The 21,319-nt window shown below is 37.5% G+C and overlaps 2 protein-coding genes across 8 annotated transcripts; both read left to right on the top strand.

Moving 5' to 3' along the window:
* Positions 1–11,712: 11,712 nt before the first annotated feature.
* Positions 11,713–16,543, top strand: LOC113288410. Of its 5 annotated transcripts, none has more exons than XM_026537465.1 (4): positions 11,713–11,934; positions 12,747–12,870; positions 14,433–15,447; positions 15,538–16,543. In XM_026537465.1, exons 3-4 carry the CDS (start codon positions 15,013–15,015, stop codon positions 16,033–16,035), a joined length of 933 nt encoding a protein of 310 aa, XP_026393250.1. In that variant the 5' UTR covers positions 11,713–11,934; positions 12,747–12,870; positions 14,433–15,012; the 3' UTR covers positions 16,036–16,543. The 5 variants fall into 5 exon arrangements, with proteins under 5 accessions (XP_026393250.1, XP_026393242.1, XP_026393221.1 ...); XM_026537457.1 differs by having other exon boundaries at positions 14,329–15,447; XM_026537436.1 differs by having other exon boundaries at positions 14,078–15,447.
* A 183-nt stretch (positions 16,544–16,726) lies between these two features.
* On the top strand, positions 16,727–21,119 carry LOC113288396 (F-box protein At3g07870-like). Of its 3 annotated transcripts, none has more exons than XR_003330608.1 (3): positions 16,727–16,876; positions 18,241–19,860; positions 19,942–21,119. XR_003330608.1 is itself a non-coding variant. In XM_026537430.1 (2 exons), exon 2 carries the CDS (start codon positions 18,336–18,338, stop codon positions 19,245–19,247), a length of 912 nt encoding a protein of 303 aa, XP_026393215.1. In that variant the 5' UTR covers positions 16,727–16,876; positions 18,238–18,335; the 3' UTR covers positions 19,248–21,119. The 3 variants fall into 3 exon arrangements, 1 of the variants encoding a protein (XP_026393215.1); XR_003330607.1 differs by having other exon boundaries at positions 18,238–19,860; XM_026537430.1 differs by having other exon boundaries at positions 18,238–21,119.
* Positions 21,120–21,319: the final 200 nt, after the last annotated feature.

Below are 21,319 nucleotides of genomic sequence, written 5' to 3'. Positions count from 1 at the left end.
AGCGAAAGGAGTTCTACAGCTTCTTCTCCAGATCAAGAATGATGAAAGAAAGAAACAAAGAGGAAGAGAGGGTATTTGAAGAGATAACTAGGTTTCACAGGAGTCAGTTCGAGTCTTAAGATTCTGTTTTAGAAGATTGTAGCGTGTCTTTAGAGGTCTTTGAGAGTTTTTGTTTAGTGTCTTAGAATATCCTAGGAGGTTGATTGTGTTTAATTGTGTCTGTTTGGGTATCAAAACTTGCTAATGAAAACTAAGATCATATGAATCAAGGGATTTGGGATTAATGTTTCAGAAAACCGGTATGATTCCGGATGAAAATAGCTGTTATGTTTGGATGTGTGTGAGTAACTGTAATATTTTTTAGAGGTTTCCGTTTGAATTTCAGTTTCCGATCATGAAAAAATATGAGAGAGAGAAAGGGGTGGAGAGAGGGCAGAGCGTTTTCTCAGTACATGGGATTTAGACTAAAACAACCGTGGGATTTACTTGTTTATATCGTTCGACGGTTAAGATAATCTGGAAAAACACATCCTTTCGATCAAGAATCCAAACAAGCCTAATTAAGGCATATGCAATTGCCCTCTAATTTAATTCAATGACAAAGAGATATATGACAAAGGTTTAGAACTAAAAAAATACACTGATGGGATGGAGGACCATAGTGTAGAATGGGATCAAAAATGTGTTTGGGTTTTGGTTCCTTCACTTAAATTATTACCATGTGGTAAAAAGTGCTTTCGGGTGATTAAAGGTAGACGTTTGTTTAATCATGCAATTCACTATTTGTTTCCAAACTAATCAATATCGGAAGAATGTGTTTGAAATGCATCCACCTTGGAATCACAAAGAAAAACGGATGTAATAGTTACCTAAAGAAGAAATATCAGATGATACGGCAGTTCTTATTGCAGGAGTATATATGAATCGGGTTGGTACTTCCGTGTTCTTTTCATAGACTCACTCTCTAGCGGTTTCACTTTCAAAGATATTTCTCAATCTGAATACCGACACAAGTTGGCAGCGTCAAAGGTGTTTGTTTGCCATTCCTTATCTCAATGTTTAGAGGCTTTCCCTCTCAGCCACACGATCCTCTCACGGTATCCTCCCCGGTTTTTTTCTTTGTCAACGTAGCACTACTCGTACACACTAGGAATAAGTTTCATTTCCCCACGACTGTCAAAAGAGGACCAGAATAGTTGTGGCAGCTCAGGCACACAGTTGCATAGAAAATAACACTTTCTCTAGCCTAGCCTATGTTGTTTCTACCACTGTGAATCTGTGATATCAACTACTCTCTCTAAATTGATGCGCTTAAGTTAAACCTGAATGTGTGGCTTGTGAGGACAAGACTCTATCTAATAATGCCATTGTTGTGTACCATTCAATCTTTTTCTTCTCACAACATAAGCCTCAAGGCCCTCAATTGCTAGTATATCAACAAGGTCTGCTAAAAGAACACTATCTAAGTGGGTATTCTGAAGTGATGTTAAAAGAAACAGAACTCAATCTTTTGGGTGAATGATTCCACACCAAACTTGGTGGATTTCTATTGCTTTATATATCAAATACATTTCCCTAAATAGGATTTAATATATATGAATGAGAATAACACAAATACATTCAATGAGAATAACAGTATACCGGTGATTAAGGCACTGACTAAGGCATGAGAGAATCAAAGATATTGCAGCTGTAACAATGAAGGATGAGCTGCAATTACGGAAGATAGCTGTATCCTTAACATCCCCTCTCAAGTTGTGCATGAGTTTTTCGAATGTTCAACTTGTTTCACAGATAATTAAAACGTGAAGTAACTAGCCCTTTCGTAAAAATATCAACAACCTGATCTTTGGTTGATATAAACTTCACTTCCAACTGTTTGCGTGATACTCTTTCCCTTACAAAGTGGTAATCTATTTCAATATGTTTCATGCTCACAGTCAAGTACGTGGCTCCCAGATTATCGCACCATAAGGACGGAGGTTGAATTGTAATGCCTAATTCTTTTAGAAGAGACTGAAGCCACATTAATTCAGATGCCGAAATAGCTATACCTCTGTATTCTTCTTCAATGCTTGATTTGGAGACGGTATTTTGATTCCTTGCACTCCATGATAAAAGATTTCCACCAAAGTAGATTGCATATCCACTTGTATACCTTCTATCATCCAAGCTACCAGCCCAGTCAGAGTCTGAGTAGGCATGTAATTATGTGTCAAAGGATTTATGTAACAGCAAGCCATAGTTAACTGTATGTTTCAGGTAGCGCAGAATTCTTTTAACTAGCTCCCAATGCTCTTCATATGGATCATTCATGTATTGGCAGACCTTATTGACAGCTACAACAACATCTGGACGCGTAAGATGAAGATATTGCAATGCTCCACAAACACTACGATATAGAGTGGGATCTGCAAATCGTGTGGTACCTTGCCTGCTAATTTTGGCATTCACAGCAAGGGGAGTAGTGACTGGCTTTCCTCCTTCCATTTTTGTACGCATGAGAAGGTCTGAGATGTACTTTTGTTGACTGAGTAATAGAGAGTCTTCTTTTTTGATAACTTCTACTCCCAAGAAATAATTCAGGTCACCTAGATCTTTCACAGCAAAAACTAAGCTTAGATCATCAATAAGTTTAGTAATGAGGGATTGATTTGAACCTGTTACAATGATGTCAGCCACGTAAATGAGAACATGAGTGATTCCAGCTGCTGAATGGTGTATAAACAATGAGGTATCAACCACTGAACCTTTGAATCCCAAGTCAGTGAGGTGCTTGCTGAGTCTGGAATACCATGTACGCGGTGCTTTCTTTAGGCCGTAGATAGATTTATTCAACTTGCATACATGATTTGGAAAATTTGGATCTACATAGCCGGCGGGTTGTTTCATAAACACTTCTTCTGTGAGAACTCCATGTAAGAAAGCATTTTGAACATCTAGTTGACGCATATTCCAACCACGTGACACTGCAATTGACAGAACAAGGAGTATAGTGATGGGTTTTATTATTGGACTGAACGTTTCTGCATAATCAAAGCCTTCTCTTTGGTTGAATCATTTTGCTACTAGCCGTGCTTTTCGTCTGTCAATCTTTCCATCTACTGTTTGTTTAACTCAAAAAACCCATTTAGATCCTATTACATTCATCCACTTCTCATATGGAACTAAACTCCAAGTTCCATTGGGAATATGAGCATTGATCTCATCATCCATAGGAGGCTGCCATTGAGGATCCTTTGATGCTTCAGTGTAAAAAGATGGAGCCATAAACTCTGGTATCCCCAAAGGATATTTTGTGGCAGTTAGGCATAACTTGTTGAATGGTTTCCTAATACCATCTCTTGCTTTTGTCACCATATGATGCTGCTGAGGTGGAGGTGGAGCTTGTGGAGCTATACTTTTAACAGCTATTGTATTATCTGCATTATTAGAAACTTGAGATGAACTCGAAGAAGATTTCACAATGTTTTCTGATGGTGCAGTATCTTGTAGAATAGGTTCGGCTGACATTTGCGGAGATACATTAGGAGTAACAATATGGAAAGGAGAAAACAGAGTGGATGAAGTGAGAAGTTTGGTAGATGAAATACATTGTTGAGATTTAGGTAGACATACTTGTTGCTTGGCAGCAAATGGAAACTCTATTTCTTCAAATTTGACGTGACAAGAGATATAGATCCTGTTTGTTGGCACATGAAGACATAAATATCTTTTGTGTGCACCACTGTATCCAATGAATACACAAGGAAGAGATCTTAGCTCAAGTTTGTTGGATACATACGGCCTGAGACACGGATAACATAGACAGCCATATACTTTGAGAAGAGAAAAATCAGGTTTCTTGTGGTATAACAATTCCAAAGGGGATATAGACTCATTCTGTGAAGATGGAATTCTATTGATGAGAAAACATGCAGTAGAGAAAGCATCAAACCAGTATGACTTAGGCATAGAAACATGAAAGAGTAAAGCTAGACCAGACTCAGTGATGTTCTTTATACGCCGTTCTGCTAAACCATTTTGGGCTGAAGTATGTGGGCAAGAAAATCTATGTATAACCCCTGAGTTATTAAGAAAAGCTGTGAATTTCTTATACTCTCCTCCATTATCAGATTGAAAAACTTTTATCTTGTGATCTGTTTGATTTTCTATTAGATTTTTGAATTGTATAAACACTGGCAATGCATCTGATTTTCTAGATAGAGGATAGATCCAAGTGTATTGAGAGAAAACATCAAGTAAAAGTAAATAATAACGATATCCATTTCTTGAAACAGTTGGAGAGACCCATAAATCAGAGACTACTAAGCTTAAAGGCTTATCAAAAGTTGATGAGCTGATAGGGAAAGGAAGTTTGTGACTTTTGCTTACATGACATGAATTGCAAAAGTCAAACTTTTTATTAGATACGGGAAGGGAAAAATTCTTGATAACTTGGAAGACAGTACGCAGCATTGGGTGTCCTAGACGCTGATGCCATATTGGAATTGTAGGTGACACAAGAGCAGTTGGTGAAGCTTTTTCGATCCCTCGTACACCGTCAAATATATAGAGTCCATTTTTACTGCTGCCTCGCAACAGTATTCTCTTGGAGTTCAGATCCTTTACAAGAAATAAACCAGTGTGAAATTCAAAATAAACATGATTATCTTGACAGAATTTTGAAAATGAGAGCAAGTTGGTTTTGATCTGAGGCACATGTAAGATATTATTGAGTTTAAAAATGATCGATTATTGTGAGAAAAGGAGGCATTACCAATATTTTCAATACGCAGTGCATTACCATTGCCAACATGGACTTGTTCTGTGCCATCATATTCATGACGAATAACAATATTGTTGAGGTTGGATGTCAGATGATGTGTTGCTCCTGTGTCAGTCACCCAGTTGTTATCAGCAGGATCCCCAGGTAAAGCAAGATATGCAGCTGGTTCTCCTCTTTGTGGTGCATTGTTATCTTTGCGAAACCAGCAAAAACTTGCATTGTGATTTTTACGATTGAAGATTCGACACGGCCCTTGACCTTGATCCTTCCTAGGCTGACGATTTTGGTTACGAGAGCCTTGATAATTTGGGGATCGATTTGGTTGAAAATTTGCTGACTGTTGCCTTTGATATGGTCGTGCAGCAGCTGAAGAGGTAATGTTTGCTAAAGGTTGTTGAAGTGTTGCTATCTGTTGTTCAAGTCTCAAATCATATGAGAGCAGATTCGCATAGAATGCATCCATAACTATCTTTTCAATAATGCCAACAGAAGTTACAATAGCATCATAAGCTTGATCTAGTCCACTGAGTATGGACTCCTGCATATCAGCTTCATCAAGTGGACTTCCTGATGCTGCAAGAGCATCAAAAAGTTGTTTAGATTTTGAAAAATATTCATTCATAGAGCTATTACCTTTCTTCAGATCATTGAGTTGTCTCTTGAGATTCCTCAAATGTGCTCTCGTTTTAGAAGCATATCGTTTTTCCAAAGCATCCCAGACTTCTTTTGATGAGGTTGCACCAGAGACTCGAGCTAGAAATCCTTCAGTAAGGGATGATAATATCCATCCTAAGAGAATCTGATCTTGTTCCTCAAATTTGGTGTATGCAATATTTGTGATTTATGGTGAATTTGGTTCTGTGCCAGGGATAGTTGGTGATGGTTTTTTGTAAGTTCCATTCACATAACCTTCTAGTCTATAGCCCTTCAGTAGTTGCATAAACTAGGTTTTCCAAAGAATGAAGTTGGTGTCTGTGAGATTCATGCTAATCAGATGATTAACATGAATGGTATGAAGGGTTGAGGTTTCTGGTGCTGCCATTGAGATTTTTTTGAGAAGAAGCGTGGATATGGATCTTTCTGGCTGATACCAAAACAGAACTCAATCTTTTGGGTGAATGATTCCACACCAAACTTGGTGGATTTCTATTGCTTTATATATCAAATACATTTCCCTAAATAGGGTTTAATATACATGAATGAGAATAACACAAATACATTCAATGAGAATAACAGTATACCGGTGATTAAGGCACTGACTAAGGCATGAGAGAATCAAAGATATTGGAGTTGTAACAATGAAGGATGAGCTGCAATTACGGAAGATAGTTGTATCCTTAACAAAAACAACATTATGGGAATGGAGTAACAAGAAAAGCAAAAACAGGCTCAAGCGCATTTGGGGTTATCTCCCTTTTGCAATCTGGTGGAGTGTTTGGAGAGAAAGGAATACTAGGCTTTATAAAAATGTTTTGAGAAATCTGAAACAGTTAATTATAGAAGTGAAATGTTTGTTGTTCAATTGGACTATAAACACAGATATTTTCACAGGTTTTAGACTTTCTACCCTGATTTGTAACTGGGATGTTGTAACACATTCTGTGTAACTTTTTTCTTGTTTACTTTGTCACTTTTCTGGTGACTAAGTAACTTTCTTAATGATATTTCCTTTTGTCAAAAAAAAACAAGGTCTGCTAACACAAGTTTTATGGCCTTGATTGCAAAAGAATCTTTTTTAGGCATTCCAACATCCCACAATGTAGTATGAAAAATGGTTAAATCTTTGTAATCTAGGTCCAGTAGATTGTAATGCAATGTATGGAAGCAAACAATTCAATTTTGTTGATGATCTTGAGACTTGAATCAAGCTAACTGTTATTAGTATACTGAAATGTGCATAGAAAATGTCGCTAGGTGTTTGGTCCATTTAGTACATTTATGAGGAGGCATAAATGCAGTTGAATTTGTTAATATGAACACTATGAACAGCAAACAGAGTCCCATAAAACACAGGACAGGAGAAACAAATAAGTTTCAGAAACCTATGAAAACACAGGCTCATTCATTGCTTTTATAAGAATGATATTTTTGGGCACCATGGTTTCTTTGGGAGACCATGGTTTTATAAGGCCATCTACCCTACAATGATAAGGGTTGTCCTGATGATGGTATTTTTCAATGATGTTGTAGTAAGATGATTCGTTCACTCATATTTGTTGAGAATTTATTTTAAGAATTAATAAAGAAAATAAAAAATATGTATATATATATATATACAATTTGTCACAGGATGAAGAGACGCTGAGACGCGGGATTCCACTACTTTTCATATTGTTGTGGTTCAGTCATTAACTCTAGACAATATAGCTCAAACAAAAGAAGTTGTGACTCTAGTTCTTTGCCAAAAATATATTCCGTAAAATATTATTTGTAAGTTAAAAGCATGACGCATCTGAAATAATTAAAACTAAGCATGCGTCATCTAACAAAATAACAAGTAATTAATAGAAATCATAAAGCAATTAAATATATGCAAAAAGTCAATAAAAGAATTAATTCATTTACCACAATCATGAAAAGTTGCTTCCTCCGTTGTCCCAGTGATGGGGTCTATCTCTGCATGGTGAAAACACACTCAAATGAATTTTTCATTGCTCAAAAAGGTGTTTACAAGGAGAAAAGGTATAAAACAGGGCCTTTGTAACAATTATAATTGTTATAGATACAACAATAAACTGTTACTGACGTTGTAGCTTCGACGACTGTCACTATGTGTCGCAACCACTGTAGCTATACGACCCACGGCTAGGTGTCGTTGTCACTGTTGGAAAACGACTATCCTGGTAAGTCTGTTCTTCGTGTTCTTCGTGTTCTACAACAGCAGAAAAATATTCTCTGCAACTCGTCCAATCTCTTCTCTGTAGCTCTCTATTCTCTTCCACAACTCTCCATAACCCTTCTCTGACATCCCATCACCTTGTTTATACTCAACAACTCCCCAAAATCTCTCGTAATAACTCACAAAAATCTCACAGTTAAGAAAATATTATTTCACGGGAATATTTCCATTATCTTCCTCTGCATGCGTTAAATGCCAGCTACGGGAGATTTTCTCTGTTGTTGGATGAGTTGTCAATTGTATCTCCACTGTCAAATAATGAAATCCTCCAACAAAGTATTTCCCAATCAAAGCATATCCTCCAAATACAGGAAACAATATCCGATGCATATCCGAAGCTCTAACTACCCTGTTTGTTGAAGGGAAGGAAACTTTATCAGTTACACGCGCCTGCATCCTTCAAACAAGTTGAATATCCATTGCTGCAATATTCAAACACACGCCGGACCAAGAAAATTCCATGAAATCCCGTGAGCATCTCTTTCCGTGCACATGCTTCTCTGTTTTGAGAATTATTCCCATTTTTGTCTTGGTTACGCGTCTGTAAGCTGGGAATCATTCAAACACGATCAGAAGGAGGGAAACAAACTAATGACACACTCCAGATAGAAGCTCCCGAGTAGTTCTTTTTCCTTAAGTATTCTCTCCCTGTTTTGTTGCAACCCCATAAAGATCTTCTCCTTTTATGTTTCGATGACTATTACCAATCCTGTTTGACTTAAACAGGTGTATCACAAACCATAGCAACGAAAAATCCCAAAAAAAACTCTCCAACAATTCAATCCAGAGATACGCAGTTGAAGGTGGTTTTTCCCGCCAAAAATTCTCTTTTGCACGTGAGGAAGATGGAGCGTCCCTTATCCTCTACGGGGTGTTGATAGCACTAGAGTGTAAATAGCAAATTGGGTGCCCCTTAGAAGCTGGGCGCCCCTTAGTAATTCAGGTGTCCCTTAACCAAAATTGGGAGTCCGGATAACACGTGTCCTCCGGGCGCCAAAAATCAACTTTTCAAGCCGAATTTTCCACAAATGTTTATTTCCCAAAAATGCCATAAACACATAAAACACCATAATAAGTACAAATCGAGTGCCAACAATACAGAAAATTGAGGACAACTTAGACACAAAAATGTGTCTATCACCTGACACTAACCCTACTTAGCGAGTTTACTAATTTGCTCTTAACCTAATTAATATTAACCCTAGCACTCACCCTACCTTAAACCGTGAAACCTAATCTAAAAGAAAGAAAGAAAAATTTATCGCACAGTTCTTGGTAAACTCGTCTTCCTCTTATTCTCTTCTTCTTCATTTCAAACTCGTCTTCATCGATTCATCGTCGATTCATAAAATTTTCATCATCGATTAATCAATCGAGTATAAGAATGATTATTCGAAAGAAAACCTACTGACTCCCAGGAACAGGTCTACCATTAGGACATTTAGCTAATCAATCAAATGAAATTGAGGAAAAACTCGAACCGGAAGGTGAACCCTTGATTCGGCGTAACAGTCTCAATAACAACCCTGAATCTGCCATGGGAGCGATTCGCAGGTATTTCTCGACAAACCCATTACTTTTAATTTGATTTTCATCGGTTCAATTGAATAGAAATCATCAAAATAGGGTTCATATGGAAGTTACAGTGCAGAGTTCGGTTAGAAGGTTTTTTTTTTTTCCCTAGTTTCTTAACCGAACTCTCTGAACTGAAGAACACGAAGAACAATTCGGTTCTATAGGATTTAACCCTAGGTTACCGAACTGTGAATTCGGTTGTTTCGCAAAAAATGTTGAAACTGCCATGTAACCGAACTCTACCCTTATTACCAAAAAATGTTGAAACTACCCTTTGCATTGAAAATAAGATTATTAAACCCTAGAAAACATGATTCGAGACATAACAAATAGTATCATCACGTTCAAAATCATCAACTAAGCCCAAATTGGTTATCAGTAAAACCCTGGATGATCAAAATCAACAACTAAAACCAAAAATTAACAAAAATCCCATAATTAAAATTGCTAGAGAAACTTCAAAATCGACAAACACAGATAAGCGTTACAACAATTAGACCAAAACCAAATCAAAATCATATCAATTGAAACTTCAAACTTACCGATTCGATGCTATTAGATGATTTGAAAGTAGAGTATTCTAAACTTCGATTCAAAAATTGTTAATCACCATGTATTGAGCTCATAGATCTGAAAGGGAAACGAAAATCGCTCTGAAGAAAAGGGACAAATCTCTAATTCGAAAATCGCTCAGAGCTTAAAAGGGACGAAGCTCCTTTGTTTCTTCACGAAGAGAAGAATTCTGTTTGAAAAAAGGGGTTTAAAAGGTTAGGGGGTATTTTAGATAAAACATATTATTTTATTTTATTTTATTTTTCCTGGGTGAAATATCCAAATTGGCTAATTGAACAACATATTTCTGATTTTTGTCCATAAACAATATAAAAAGCTAGAAATCTATTTCACCCAGGAATTGTTTGTTTTGGTCTTTTTGACCAATTTTATGTTTTTTTTATTGTTGAGGCACGTGGATGAACAAATACGTTTTTGCATTATGGGAGGCAAAATGAACAAGTCTGATATTTACGTTAGGGGCTAACATCATACCTTAGGTTTTCTTCCTCACACACTGGCGTTTTTGTTTCAACCGCCGGGTTCTCTATCAAGCACGTGTGAGATCTTCTGCCTCATTCAACAAACCAACAATTTTGTTGGTTTACCCATCCATTTTTATGTTTGTTGAGTCCACGATGGAATAAAATGTTTATTGAGTCATGGGAACTGCTCTAGCTACCTTAAATCAGGAAACCTATTTTGAGGCATACTCATTTTTTTTGAGGCATACTCATCCATTATATTATTTAGGGTGGGTTTATAAGGGGTGTCTAAAGGTAGTGTAATTACCTATATATCCCTAAATAATTTCAATTTGTCATAGTTCCCTTATCCTCAAAAAGCTAAAATTAAAAATCAAAATAAACTTTAAACTTAAAATCTAGGACTCCAATTCAATAAAGAAATTAATCAAACAAAGGAAACACGAATCGAAGTGAGCGATGTTGGAATGCGAAATCCAAATCTCAATTGCTCTTAGATGTATTTTAGAATGTATGCGTAACAAACCCATCTTGTTTTTGATTGATTTTATTTTGTTTGATCGGTAGAATATGATTTCAAAGATGAAATTAGGGTTTTCATAAGATCAGTTCGGCTGGTCTTGCAGTATCAATTTTGAGCCGAACTTAGTGTATGATTTAGAGAAACACTATGTTCGGCTAATGCGACTTTACAATATTTTCAGCCGAACCTCAATTTTCCAGCCGAACCTCAATTTTTCAAGCCGAACCTAGTGGATGATTCAGTTTCTGAGTGAAGTTCGGCTCAAAAGTTATCAGCCGAACTGTTCATCTGGTCAGCAGATCTGGGTTTTAAAAATTCAATTTTTTGACAGATTCAACTTATAAAAGGAAATTAAACCTCGATAGAAGTTTACCTCTGATTTGAATCACACATTTTGGTCACTTCTAATCACTAAAATCTCAAAAGTCAAAACCCAAGCTTTTTTTCTTCACTTCTTCTTCTTCCTCTCAAAAATCCCAACTCTCTCACATAAATTTGATTTTTCTACTAATTCACCACCAATAATTTAATGTTTAATCAATCCTTAAAATTAATAATTAATCAATTCTAATCATAATCATTTATACTAATTATATAAGGATAGTTATGCCATTATCAAAAATGGTGGATGATATTGTTTTTTATTTAGTGATCCTATTTTGACATTATCTAATATGCCTCAAAAAAATCTAGTATGTCTCAAAATAGGTTTGTAAATCAAGACAATGGGAAGAACACAAGTGAAAAGGCCCAAATCGAATTTAACTGCAGGCACCGAAGTACTGAGCCATTCACCACTAATGGTCATACACTAGTAGGATTAAGTTAGTTCGATGCGTTTCGGACCAACCAAGAACATACATGACTCGAACCCTCACGTGACCTCTTTCCCCGGGAAGATTCCCTTTTCATTCCTGCGCGCCCGGGAAATATAAGTAAAATTTATGAAATCAAAATTATTTTCTTTCAATTTGATGTTATCCCAGTATCATAAAATTCTCCCGCCTTCTTTTCCCTCCATATGTTATAAAACCCATGGATGGATTCGCCTCATTGAACCATGAGTCACTATTCTGTTGAGACTTGAGAGGAAAAAAATCAAAAATAAGAGAAGGAAGGAATCGATCATCAGGTATGATTTTTATGCGTCTTTTTCTTTACTTAGATTATGCAACATTATTGTGTTTTTCTACTTTGTAGTTTTCTGCTGAACAAATAAATCTGTGATTCTGAGTTTAATTTGTTTGATGAAATGCCAAAGAAAAATATCAATATCGCCAATAACCAACTCTAGAATCTTGAATCAATTGTTCTATCTCATAACTCTATTACTGGTGTTTATATGCCCTGTGACTGTGAATGCTATCGGTTTATTCAAAACACCATCCTGTATGATTTTTTTTGTTTTTTTGTTTTTACAGTTGAACTTGAATTTCTTTAACTCCGGCATTTAAGTGTTTATTCATTGTTTCTCCATTGGTTTTCACTTTCAGAGAACAAGCTATGTTGCGACATTGGGATACCAATTTTTAGGATATTAAACCTTACTTTAGTTTAGTTAGTTGCCCCTGCTGCTAGCGTTGTTATTTTAGATTTTTGCTTTCAGTGCTTGAAGTTGTTCGGTAATATCAGTTAATATTCTTATAGTTGAGTTGCGGGTAAGATTGATTTTTAGGTTTTCTTAATGAATTTGTGAGATTGGCAAGGTGATTAATTTGGGTTAGGAATAAACATGATTTCGTCAATTGATACCAAAGTTAGTGTTAATCGAACAAATTGAAATGATCGAAATTGTGGACTATGACGTAGTTATCTTTCAATTAAGGATGCAGATGTCATGGATTCCTTTAACTAGTTACAATTGTAGTTTGAAAATTTTCTTGAACTTGATATCGGTTTGAACTGTAAATGGCTAAATGAGCATATCATATAATTTGTCTACAGGTGATACTATTTTCGAATAACAACTTGAGAAGTCATGTAATATAACATGATATCACTGTCTATTCACAGAAGCGTAGTCCTGCCAAGCATGCAGAAGTTCAAGAGATTACCAAATCTGAATAAGGTATGTTCCACAAATTACATGTGCTTACTTGGTTTATGTTGGTATCGTTCTATCATGGTTAGATATGAATGAGACCTTCATTGACAGAGATAAGAATTTTGTTTTAATTTGGCTTATGTGTTATGTGCTTGTCGAGTTTTAGCCAATCATTCCCTGGCCCATCTCCAGGATTAAAGTGAGGAATACTACTATGTGTTCAACTGAGATATCTTAGGAAGTTAGACTTTTTCAGTATAGTTCAAGGTGACATGTTACTTGTTGATTGTTGTTGAACATAAAAGTTACCTTACTCGATCAGTTACATGAGCAAGGTTGTATAGAAAAATATGAAATTTCGTAGGAGTAGGAAAATTAATAAAGGTGTTAATGATCACTCTGCATAAGTGTAATTACAAGATAGACTGATCAACCTAGACACCGGTAAGAAGAACAACTAGATGAAAAACTAGGAAACAGGAACAAAGATTGGTCAATAAAATGTAAGTTTTATTTGATTAAACAAATAAAATAACCTCCAAGGTTATTTTACCCTAGGTGTTGTATTCCTTGACACCTTGCTATTCCCACTGAAGTCCATTCTAGCAGAAATTTCCCTCCTATATATGTACTAACTGACACAAGTTTTATAGGCTGGAACATCCTTTCTAGGACGGAGAGCAATGTTCCTCTAGACACACTTAGGTTTTGGGTCTCTTGACAGGACCCATACCTGAAAATGGATCATTGATGAATTGTGGTATTCATTAATAGAATCATGCCAATTTTGAAGCTTTGCAGAACTTCATTTATGTGTATAGAACTTAGTCGATTTTGCGAAAAGAAGCACGTTAACAAAGCATCTGTTGTACTATCAGCAGTTGCCCTTTTTTCGTACTTCACAACTCTCCACTTTCAGTGAGAGGAGGAGAACGAAATGTTTAAGAAGAAGAGTCGTGAAGTACTGAGAATCCACACCTGTTAAGATAGAAGAGGAAGTAAATTTGCGTCGATATGCATACTTGTACTGAGAACAGTCTCCCCTCAGAAATTATCATAGAAATACTTTCTCGCTTGCGCACTGATTCAGTCTTGCAGTGCAGAAGAGTATGCAAAACGTGGCGACGCCTAATTCATCATCATTCCTTTGCTAATAAGCATCTACATCAATCATTACGGCTTCATGGTAATAATAGCTCAAATCATTCTTCTCTTATTGCTTCCAAGGTAGGTTCCGGTTTTCTTTTCTGCTTTGCATTTACACGGGAAAACGGGTGCCAAGTTTATTATGGAGAGTACAATGACCGGCCTAATACAAAACTTTGAAGGATCAACCAGCAGTTCATCAGTCAATCATTGGCTCATGCAATGGGTTAGTTTGCTTTTTTAAAGACGGTTATGGACCTCATAATAATTGGCATTATGATCATGAACCTACCTATATATGTAATCCTATCACCAATGAGTGCGTGTGTTTTCCAGGACTGTTTCTTGCATTCGAGAAAAAGTTAGAGTCTATGGTGTGTGGTTTCGGTTACCATCAATCTCTTAACAATTACAAAATTGTTAAAATCTACTACATTCAGAATGAATCCTTAGGGAAGGTCCAGGTATATACACTTGGTAAAGGCAATCGTTGGAGAGACTTGGGAGAAGCTCCTTACTCATTGCGATACACTTGGCAGAGTCGTTCTGATGATTGTTCTCCATTTGGTACATTTGCAAACGGAGCTCTTCATTGGCTTGATATGGAACAAAAGATTGTTTCCTTTGATTTGGCAGAAGGGAAGTTTTACTTGCTCCCACCACCTCCTTTTGTCCGTGATGCAAGTGTGAGGAACTATTTTAAACTTCAGGTTCTGGGAGGATGCTTGTGTTTTATTCATCAAAAGTGAGATAAATTCTTAAACTGGTTCTTAAGGAAAACAGGAAAAAAGGAGAACACAGTTGTTACTACGTGAATGAGCAGGATTACAGTTCATTAAACTGGATTAAGAGTTCAGCATACCAACTAAAAGTGAGGCAGTGCCCTTTGCCCTTACAAACGGTGGTCATGTCCTACTTCGCTTCAACTCTGGTGTCTTCTGTTATGATCCAGAAACTACTGCAGTATCGAATAATCTTATAAGTAACAACTTTTATCGTGTACTACATGTAGTTCCTCACATGAACAGCTTGGTTTCGCTGAAAGGTCTGAACCAACAATATTGGGATAACAAAAGATATGATGTTAATCCTGCTCCAAAGGATATCTTTATTCAACAACGGGGGAAGGGTGACAGAGAGATTGATGTTAATCCAAGTCTTACTATGTCTCAATATCTGGGTAAGCAGGCGGTATCTCCTAGACAGGCTATTGGTAGCATTCTCAACAAGTCCATTCCTATGAGAGTTGGGGTGGAGGCATCTCACTCGAGTAAAGCAGCTGATAGAAGTGTTGGTGGTTTGAGAAAAAGGAAGGAAAAGTCACTTAACTGCAAGTCACGTTGCTCTGACAGATCCGAGAAGCAAGCTAATTCTCCCCAAGAGTTGTACTGTTCTGATGAAAACAGTCCCCTCAATAATCCTCTCAGCCATCGTTCAAGGTGTTCTATTAGCGAGGTACATACACACACTTATGTTACTTTTCATTTCCCTTTTTTATCATTTAACTTTACTTACTGGCCATGCCTTCTTTGTCTAATCTTCAAGGGAGGAAGTGGTGTTGGTGGTACAGAGAAGATTGTTGCGGAAGTTGAGGAATTATTAGAAGATGATGGGAGTAGTGGAGGAACTTGTAAAGAAGTGAGCGCCAGATTGCTTCTTGGGCGTGCGCAAAAACGACATAGGGATGGTTCGGACATGAATGACCAGGGAAGTGAGAAGTCTTGCTCTGAACCTGGCAGAGCCCGTGATCCAGATGTCGGGCAACCAAGAGAAAGAGGCAAAGGTAGTTCACTCATGTCCACCTTAGGTTGCTCCAAAAGAGGGCAGGGTGATCGTCCACTTCCTGAGTATACTGCTCCTCAAATATGTCCACCAAGTTTTCTTATGGTAGCTGGATTTCCCGTACTACCTAAGTATAAAGATTTGTATACTCGAGTGATTGCCTCCAAAGGGCACATGGCCTCCGACACAAAGGTTAAATCGATGAACATACAAGCCACTATGGTCACCGAACTTTTGGGGATGCTCCAGCAAATGACCTAACTCTCTGGTCGCGATGTTACCTCCACCAACTTACAACAATGGCGTGCAACAGTTGATAGTGCTTCCGCTATGGACTTTCACGTGTCATGGTTAGATGATCAACTTCACCTTCTTGCCTCTCAAATCCGTGATGTTGGAGAACTAAAGGCGATAAAGCAGAGTCTGGAAACAGAAGTCAGAGGTAGTGGGAAGAAGATCTCTTTACTTCGCTCCAAAATGGAAGAGGCGAGACGTGCATACGAGGCTGCTAAGGTAGAAAAAGCTGAACTGATTTTGAAGGTGGCTACAGTGAAAGCTAGGCTTGCTTCAACATCGCATTGTCATGGTCGGCACTTGGTTCGTGTTTAGGTACCCCTCATTGATTCTCTTAGTCTCTGGGGTTGTGATTTGCTTATTAATAGTTAAGGCGCTTGACTCTGCTTCTTAAAATTTTGTTATGTTTCACTTGAGGAGTGAGTGATTTTGTTTTGATTATTTACTTATTACTTTCATATTTTGTTGGAATTTTGTTGGAAATTTGCTAAATCTTATACATTTTTAGATTTTGTTAGTCTTCCTTAAAAGCTTGTGTTAAAAGCTCAAGGAATCAAGAGGTTAAAGTTGAACATCTTTATCTTACACTTCAGTTACACCTTGGTTTATTAAACATCTTTACTTACATTTCCGGCTCCACCTGAGACTCTTTGTTTTCTGAAAAGAAGAGAAGACATGATGATCTTCCTCTAGGGTCGAACAGTGAAATTGCAGCAGAAATCAGAATCTTTTTTATTTCATTTCATCATCAAGCGGGACATCAATATTGAGATTTAGTGATGTCAGCTAAGCTAAGTGTATCAAGCAGGTTAGTTTTAATTGGTTGCTAGTACTTCTTAATTGCTGTTTCATTTGCTAATCCTGAAAAATGTGAAAAGCCCTAAAACGCCAAAAACCTTGGTTGTACATAGAGTAAGTGTATACAATTGATTGTATCACAAATGGCATGACTTCTATATTGTCGCTATTTTTGATTGTTCCCCTAAATTTTAGTGCTTGAATTGGTACCAAAAAGTGGTGTTAACAAAAATGATAGAAGCTGTGAACTGTGACGTAGTTATCTTTCTGAATATGATAGTGAACACAGATGTGATGGATTCATATCACCAGTCACAATTGTAGTTTGTAAATTTTCTTGAATTTCACATCTAATTGAACTGCAAATCGCTTTTTTATGTATCATATAATTTTTCGAATAACAACTTAGAAAAGTCAAGTAATGTAACATGATATCATTTTCCATTCACAGAAGTTAGAGATTACCAAATCTTAGTAGGTATCTTCCTCAGATTACATGTGGTTATCTTGGATTATGCTGCAGTGTTGTAGAATCATTCTATCATGGTTAGATATGAAAGAAACCTTCAATGACAGATATATGAATTTTGCTTTTAATTTGTCTTATGTGTTTATGCCAATGTGATTGTGAGTTTAAACCAACCATTCATTGAACCATCTCCAGGATTAGAGTGAGGTCTACTCCTACTATGTGTTCAACTAAGATATACATAAATTTTTTTAGTATAGTATAGATGTGACATCATGCTTGTTGGCTGTTTTCGAACATAAAAATCACCTACTTGAATAGTAAGATGAGCAAGGTGGTAGAGAAAAGTATGAATCATCTATGGAGTAGGAAAATTAATTACAAGACGTAGACTGATCAACCTAGACCCTAACGAGAAGAACAACCAGCAGAAACAAAGATTGGTCAACAAGAGTGTAAATTTTATTTGATTAAAGAAAGACTTCTAAAACTTTGCTTTCAAGGTTACTTCACAGTTTACATTAGGTGTTGTATCCCTCTATACCTTGCTCTTCCTCTGAAATCCCTTCTAGCAGAAATCTCCCTCCTGTAGAGGTACCAATTAGTCCACTTTTGTAGACTGGAAGATCCACTCTAAGGCGGAGACTAACTTTCTCCTGGACAGACCTAGGTATTGGGTCTTTTGATGGGACCCATACTTGAAAACAGTGTCATAGATAACTTGATATTCATTAATAGAATCATGCTAATGTTTAAGCTCTGCAGAACTTATGGTGATTTATGTGTATAAAACTAGGTCAGTTTTGCGAAAAGAAATAATTAATTTCACCTGCCTCGTAATAATATGTTGAGAAAGCATCTGGTGGCCTTTTTTACTTACTTCAGAGCTCTTCTGCTTTCAGCAGGATTAGAAGGAAAACGGGAATTAGAAGAAGAAGAGTTGTGAAATTCTGACAATTCACATTGGTTGAGATCAAAGAGAAAGTAAATTTGCGTAGAGATGCATATTTGTATGGAGCACAGTCTCCCCTCAGAAATTGCCACAGAGATACTTTCTCGTTTACCCACTGACTCAGTCATGCAGTGCAGACAAGTCTGCAAGACATGGGAACACCTACTTTGCGATCCTTCCTTTGCTCATAAGCACCTACATCAAATATCACAGATTGATGGTAATAGTAACTTAAGTCATTCTTCTCTTATTTCTTCCAAGGTTGGTTCTGGTTTCCTTGTCTACTTTAAATTTACACGGGAACGAGGTTGCCAACTTTACTACGGAGAGTATGACGACCAGCGTAATATGAAACTTAAAAGGATCAACCAGACTCCCAAGCATCATCAGTCAATTGTTGGATCATGCAGTGGGTTGATTTGCTTTTCTAAAGATGGTCGTGGACCTCATTGTTCTTTGGATTATGAACCTACCTATATTTGTAATCCTATCACCGGTGAATACGTGAATTTTCCAGGACTTCCATGGGAGGAAAAGTTACAGTCTATGGTGTGTGGTTTCGGTTACCATCATTCTAGTAACAAGTATAAAATTGTTAGAATTTACTATATTGAGAACCAACCGTTAGGGAAGGTCCAGGTATATACACTTGGCAGTGGCATTGGTTGGAAAGACTTGGGAAAAACCACTTACTCATTGCGGTACAGTTGGCAGATTCATCCATTTGGTATATTTGCTAATGGAGCGCTTCACTGGCTTGACATGGAACAGAATATCGTATCTTTTGATTTGGCAGAAGAGAAGTTCTACTTGCTCCCACCACCACCTTTTTTCCCTGCTGTAACTCTGCAGAACTATTTTAAACTTCGGGTTTCCGGAGGATGCTTGTGTTTTTTTCATCAGATAAAAACATGGATATCTAGACATATGGTTCTTAAGGAAGAAAGGAGGACACAGTAATTCTGATGTGAATGAGCAAGATTATGGTTCATTGAAGTGGATTAAGGAGTTCAGCTTACCAATTGAGAATGAAGCAGTACCATTTGCCGTTACAAGTAGTAGTCAAATCCTATTTCACTGCTTCTTTGGTCTCTTCTGTTATGATCCAGAAAGTGATGATCCAGACGCTGCAGTCTCGGATAATCTTGTAAGTAACGACTTCTATCATGTAACACATGTAGTTCCTCACATGAACAGTTTGGTTTCCTTGAAAGGTCTTGGAGAAGATTCTTGTACCAGAAAAAGATATGGTGTTAATCCAGCACCAAAGGAAATCTTCATAAAACAACAGAGAAAGGATGATGGAAACATTGATGTTAATCCAAGTCTTCCTAAGACTCAATGTTTTGGTAAGCAGGTGGTATCTCCTATAAGGGCTATTGATAGCTATCTCGGCAAGTCTATTCTTATGCCAGTTGGGGTGGAGGCATCTCACTCGAGCAAAGCGGCAGACAGAAATGTTGGTGATCCGAGAAAGAGGAAGGAAAGGTTGCTGAAGTGCAAGTCGCAACAGTTGTACTGTTCTGATGAAAACAGTCCCCTCGGCCATCGTTCAAGGCGCTCTATTTGTGAGGTATACACACTTTGGTACATTTACCTTTGTTTAACATGCAGCTTTACTTATTGTCCATGTTGTCTTCGTTTAATCTTCAAGGGAGAAGTGGTGTTGGTGGTACACAGAAGATTGTTGCGCATGTCCATGTTTCTTCAGATCATGATGGAGATATTGGAGAAACTTGTGGAGAAGTGGGCGCCACATTGCCTCTCAAGCTTGCGAATAAACAATATAGAGATGGTTCAGACATGAGTGATCAGGGAAGTGAGAAGGCGGGCTCTGAACCTGACAGACCTTATGGTCAAGGCGTGGGGCAACCAAGGGAAAGAGACGGGTAGTTCGCTCATGCCCCCCTTAGGGTCCCTCTGAAAGAGGGCAGCTCGATCGCCCACTTCCTGAGTATACTACTCCTCAACTATGTCCGCCGAATTTTCTTATGGTAGCTGGGTTTCCTGTACTACCTGAGTACAAAGACTTGTATACTGAAGTGATCGCCTCCAAAGGGCACATAGCATCCGACGTGAAGGTTAAATCGATTTGAGTACAAGCCACTATGGTCACAGAACTTTTGGAGACGATCCAGCGGATGAGCAAAATCTCTGGCCATGATGTTACCTCCAACGACTTACAGCGATGGCGTGCAGCAGTTGATACCGCTTCCGCTATGGACTTCCATGTGTCATGGTTGGATGATCAACTTCGCCTTCTTGAGTCTCAACTCCATGATGTTGAAGAACAAAAGGTAACAAAAAGGAGTCTGGAAATAGAAGTTCAGAGGTTGTGAGAAGAGGATGTCTTTATTTCGCTCCAAGGTGGATGAGTCGAGACGTGCATACAAGGCTGCTAAGGTAGACAAAGCTGAGTTAGCTGCAAAGGTGGCTATACTGAGCTCACCTTGCTTCATTTGAAGCCAACAATCATGCAACGATAGCTTTGTCATGTTCGGCACTTGGTTCATGTTTAGCTACCGGCCACGTTCATTCTCTATGAGGTTATGATTTGCTGATGAGTAATAGTAGTTAGTCCTGCTGAGATATGTGTTATTCTAACACTTTAGTTACACCAGTATACCCTGGAGACAACCTGTCACTCTTCACCACCTGTCCTGTTCTCATTGGTCTCCTCTTTGACTTTTTATTGGTCATTAAGTCGGTCTGTAATAAAACCACCCGTGTCTCACTTTGTGTGGTAGTTGTTCTTTTCAAGATTTACTTTCTTTTCGTGTCTGTAATTTTTCTGCTACTGTTATTCATCTTCAATGAATTAAAGTTTGATGTTTATAACTATGGTATCTGAGAGATTCTTCATATCTCTCAGGTTTCTTGATCCTTTCCTTTGCTTCCGTTTCTCTACACACTTCATTGATTCTCTGTAAAATTTCCTAGTTCCAAATTTTCTTGATTCAACAATGGAAAACCCTACTTCAACTTCAATCTCTACAATACCTATTCATCAATTAACTCGTTTTGTTAATCTC

This window comes from Papaver somniferum, chromosome 1, assembly GCF_003573695.1.
Source record: "Papaver somniferum cultivar HN1 chromosome 1, ASM357369v1, whole genome shotgun sequence".
Classification (NCBI taxonomy): domain Eukaryota; kingdom Viridiplantae; phylum Streptophyta; class Magnoliopsida; order Ranunculales; family Papaveraceae; genus Papaver; species Papaver somniferum.
This window is presented reverse-complemented; position numbering and strand designations above follow the sequence as displayed.